Source organism: Oncorhynchus keta, chromosome 8, assembly GCF_023373465.1.
Source record: "Oncorhynchus keta strain PuntledgeMale-10-30-2019 chromosome 8, Oket_V2, whole genome shotgun sequence".
Classification (NCBI taxonomy): domain Eukaryota; kingdom Metazoa; phylum Chordata; class Actinopteri; order Salmoniformes; family Salmonidae; genus Oncorhynchus; species Oncorhynchus keta.
The window spans coordinates 39857887-39860386 of NC_068428.1; the positions used below are offsets into that span (position 1 = coordinate 39857887).

The 2500-nt window shown below is 40.8% G+C and overlaps 1 protein-coding gene across 1 annotated transcript in view; it reads right to left on the reverse strand.

The window, feature by feature from the left end:
- Positions 1-2500, reverse strand: part of LOC118387225 (formin-like) — an 80032-nt gene that overhangs the window by 13992 nt on the left and 63540 nt on the right. Inside the window, exon 14 of the mRNA XM_052523335.1 lies at positions 1650-1742. Within this exon, the coding sequence (XP_052379295.1) occupies positions 1650-1742 (93 nt within the window). The remainder of the gene's footprint in view (positions 1-1649; positions 1743-2500) is intronic.

A 2500-nucleotide genomic window follows, 5' to 3' on the forward strand; every position in this document is an offset into this window, starting at 1 on the left:
CGTTACATAGGTTACTGTAGCCTACTGATGACGTTACATAGGTTACTGTGTTCTACTGATGACGTTACATAGGTTACTGTAATCTACTGATGACGTTACATAGGTTACTGTATTCTACTGATGACGTTACATAGGTTACTGTAATCTACTGATGACGTTACATCGGTTACTGTAATCTACTGATGGCGTTACATAGGTTACTGTAGCCTACTGATGACGTTACATAGGTTACTGTATTCTACTGATGACGTTACATAGGTTACTGTATTCTACTGATGACGTTACATATGTCACTGTATTCTACTGATGACGTTACATCGTTTACTGTAGTCTACTGATGATGTTACATAGGTTACTGTAATCTACTGATGGCGTTACATAGGTTACTGTATTCTACTGATTACGTTACATAGGTTACTGTAGCCTACTGATGACGTTACATCGTTTACTGTAGTCTACTGATGATGTTACATAGGTTACTGTAATCTACTGATGACGTTACATAGGTTACTGTATTCTACTGATGATGTTACATAGGTTACTGTAATCTACTGATGGCGTTACATAGGTTACTGTATTCTACTGATGACGTTACATAGGTTACTGTAGCCTACTGATGACGTTACATCGTTTACTGTAGTCTACTGATGACGTTACATATGTTACTGTAATCTACTGATGACGTTACATAGGTTACTGTATTCTACTGATGACGTTACATAGGTTACTGTAATCTACTGATGACGTTACAAGTGTAATTCAGAAATTAGGGAGCGATGATGAATTAGAGAAGAATAGATTGACTTTATCAATGCTAGTTAAGGACACTATAGTTATTTACACTATAAGGACACTATAGTTATTATGTTTTATTAACTGCAAAAAGGGAAGATGTTTTTTAATGATCTTGCACACACAAGCTTATTTGCTCTGGTCCAACGTTAAACCAACTCAGAAGTTCAAAGACATTGAAAGTTCCTCCATAGAAGCCAGTACTCTGTGGGTATAATTCAGTGGGCCTAATTCAGATGACGCATGTCACAACAAGACGCCGAGAGCTTCAAGGCAAGCTTCCTCCATCCTCTCCCACTCTCTCCGTCAACATTTCAGTGGCATCTCACAGCCTACACTGTGACTGGAAGCAGAGTGTGTGTTTGTCTTTCAGTATGATTAAACCATGCTGTTATGACAAAATACAATTTGCTTTAAAACGACTTTCCTAGATAGATTACAATCGCTTCCCTTCTCCACAGCAAGCTGCTCTATCCACACTGATTGGGGAAGTGATTTAATGTTATATTTCAGAGGTTTAAAAAAATAACAGAAAGGAACGATAGAAACCCTTACTATTAGTTGTTGTTAGAACCGGTTCAGAACTTTATTCTGCTGGTCGGAACAGAAGGAAAACAATAATGGTTCTGTTCAAAAGGACCGGAAGATAATTTTGGTTCCAACCACTGCTGGAGATCTATGCTTTTTTTAGGAGCACCTTGTACGTTTCTAAGTGCTGTTTAGACAAAACACCGATGTGAAGTTTAAGTATATAAGAGGCTGATTTATCAAACTATTGTGGAAAATTGGTTGGTGGTGATACTATATTACTAACTACTGTTGCCCTCATTATTTCCCAGTGCTATTAGGCTACTCACCAATCAGAACAAACGACTCCATTTTGTCCTTAAACGGCTGGAGGTGTTCTTCTGGAGAGCTGCAACACACCTTCTGAACCCCTTTCTCACACACTGGGGAAACAGGATACAAAACACGGGTTCTCTTTCAATGAGACAACATTATGTGCAGACGATCCCAAACGCCCCACCAACTTGAAAAGTGTGACAGCATGTTTTCGTATTCATGTGACTTGGGTAAGTGGAATGGTGTTACTCTGTGTTAGTGTTCGGGAGACTCCCTCAGCCTGTGGAACTCTCTCTCTCTCTCTCTCTTTCTCTCTGTAGTTAGTGATACAGGGGCAGCAGGGTAGCCTAGTGGTTAGAGCATTGGACTAGTAACAGGAAGGTTGCAAGTTCAAACCCCCGTGCTGACAAGGTACAAATCTGTAGTTCTGCCCCTGAGGGAGGCAGTTAACCCACTAGGCCGTCATTGAAAATAAGAATTTGTTCTTACTGACTTGCCTAGTAAAAATGAAATACTTCAATGTCCTCACAGCCTTTAACCTCAGACCCAGTGTTCTGTTCTCACCAGGCCCCATTCATTCACACAGGCAGCAACAAAGCTTGTTTCCCCACAGCAGCCATTCAGAAACTATGGTTAAGCTAAGGACCGTCTTGGACCAACACAGAACAAAAGCTTCTCCTGTCTTCAACCGTTCTCTACTGTCTTTAAGTGTGCACATATGATTCTATTACTCAACCAGCCCCAGCTATGGTAGTGCTGAGGTCAATGCACCTCACTCTCTCTCTCTATTCCTGCGTGTGTCCAGAGACTTGGTGGAGTGTCTCTGATTCAGAGTCTCTCTCTCTCTGTGTGTGTGTGTGTGTGT